Here is a 2,230-nt window from a genome sequence, read left to right as displayed (position 1 = left end):
GAGACGTTTAAATATGTTACTGGCCGTATGGAGGTGGAAGAAGACATCCTTTTTCTTACAGGACCTACGATGACAAGAGGGCATCTGCTAAAAATCAGGGGTGGGAGATTTCATGGTGACATTAGGAAGTATTTCTTCACCGAAAGGGTGGTTGATCCTTGGAGCTTGTTCTCAGAGATATATACAGATATATAATCTAATCTACTTCAGGAAGTAGAGGCCAACAATGTGCTTGATTTTAAGAATAAATGGGAAAAACATGTGGGTTCACTTCGAGGAAGTGCTTAGGGGGGGGGGGGTTATTCGAGTGGGCAGACTTGTTGGGCCAAAGGCCCTTTTCTGCCATCATACTCTATGTTTCTATGAGGTGGTTCTCAACCCCATGAAACATGCAGCTTGCAAGGAAAAAACAGTTTGGGGGGATTTAAAAAAAACAACAAAAACACAATTTGATCAATGAATTCATTAAAACCAAAGCCGAGTCCCTTCATACAGAAGATACAAATAAATTCTCACCTGGCTAATTGCAAAATCAACCACAACATTGTGAGAGATAAAACAAACATGAAAAATATTAACGTGCTTAATTTAAGCAAAATTATTATAAAACACAATTAAAAAGAGGCAGAAAGACAAATGGACAACATGAATGTCTCCTATGGCACTTTATATATAATAGTATTTGAATGAAACTTGTAAACTGGGGAGATTGCAAACCATTTTGGCCCTAAGGTTTTGGGTGCCTTTGTAATATGTTGTTAGGAAGGCGATGTCCTGTTTGTACAGGGTGCTCCTCAGACTTGAGGTTGGACGATCACTGGTGGACGTTCTGATCTCTAGAAAATACTTTTCTACTAAATAATTTTCTTAGGGCTTTTTTGACCTCTTGGTTTCTAAGGCTATAAATCATGGGATTGAGCATAGGAATTAAAACATTATACAACACAGCACAGAGTTTATTCTGATTCAGGGATTGCTTGGACGTTGGTTTCATGTATGAAAACAGCAGGGCGCCGTGGAAGAGAATAACGACCGTGATGTGGGAGGAGCAGGTGGAGAAGGCCTTGCACCTGCCCTTCGCCGAACGGATCTTCAGGATGGTGCAGATGATGTAGCTGTAAGAAATTAAGGTTGTGATAACACACGGCATCCCTGCTAAAGTCCCTAAAATGTGAGTCATGTACTCGATGGTAGAGGTGCTGGTGCAGGAGAGTTTTAGCAGCGCTGAGAGATCGCAGAAAAAATGGTTGATCCTGTTGGATCTACAGTAGGAGATTCTTGATAGAAGAACAGTGTACGTCACTGGCTCCAGGAACCCAAAGATCCAGGACCCTGAAGCCATCAGGACACAGACATTCCAGTTCATAATCGTAGTATAGTGCAGGGGGTGACATATTGCGACATAGCGATCGAAAGCCATGGCCGCAAGCAGGAAAGATTCGACACTTAGCGAGAGTATGAAAAAATACGCCTGAGTAAAGCACCCATTTATAGACATATGCTGACTTTTACTTAAGAAGATGTCCAGCAACTTTGGGACGGTGACTGAGGTGGAAGCGATATCGAGAACGGACAGGTTACAGAGGAAAAAGTACATGGGGGTGTGCAGACGAGGGTTCAGACATGTCACGGTTATTATAGTGAGGTTCCCGATCAGTACAGTCAGATACATCAATAGAAACAGGAGGAAAAGGGGGATTTGCAGGTCTGGAAATTCAGGAAACCCCAGAATCATGAATTCTGTCACTGTGGTGGTATTTCCTCCTTCGTGCATTCTGGGAAATGAAGAAAAAGTGGAGCCATTAAAAGGGAGTTCATTGAACGCAAATGAAAGATAAAGCCAAAGCTTAATCAGCTCTTTTCTACCTACACCTACATCCTTCAGTTATTCAATTGTAATTCTACGCTCAGCTTATACCGTCTGGCGTCTTACCAAGGCTCAATCACATCTTATGGACATTATCCTCCCCCTTTTATCAAGCCATGTTAGGGTTTTCTATTGAAGGTCACGGCAGTAAAAGCTCCAACTCTCATAGAATTCCTATGAGCATCAGAGCAATTACCGCCGCTGCCGGCGCTAAAACCCGCACTATGCGTTCGTAAAAGAGGGGGTTAGTTAGTTAATTCGTTTTATAGCCTGTCCTCCCCAGGATCCCAGAACGGGTTACAAAGATATGTACACAGAAGTCTTCAGGATCAATAACATACATGCTACAGGGAATTTAAGATG

At 42.4% G+C, this 2,230-nt stretch overlaps 1 protein-coding gene across 1 annotated transcript; it reads right to left on the bottom strand.

Annotated features, from left to right (window-relative positions):
• Positions 1-814: 814 nt before the first annotated feature.
• Positions 815-1,774, bottom strand: LOC117350368 (olfactory receptor 1G1-like). The gene has a single exon (XM_033924638.1). It carries the CDS (start codon positions 1,772-1,774, stop codon positions 815-817), a length of 960 nt encoding a protein of 319 aa, XP_033780529.1.
• Between the last annotated feature and the right edge of the window lie 456 nt (positions 1,775-2,230).

Source organism: Geotrypetes seraphini, chromosome 16, assembly GCF_902459505.1.
Source record: "Geotrypetes seraphini chromosome 16, aGeoSer1.1, whole genome shotgun sequence".
In the NCBI taxonomy this organism is placed as follows: Eukaryota; Metazoa; Chordata; class Amphibia; order Gymnophiona; family Dermophiidae; genus Geotrypetes; species Geotrypetes seraphini.
The sequence above is the reverse complement of the archived record's forward strand: the minus strand, read 5'-3'. Positions and strand labels throughout refer to the sequence as shown.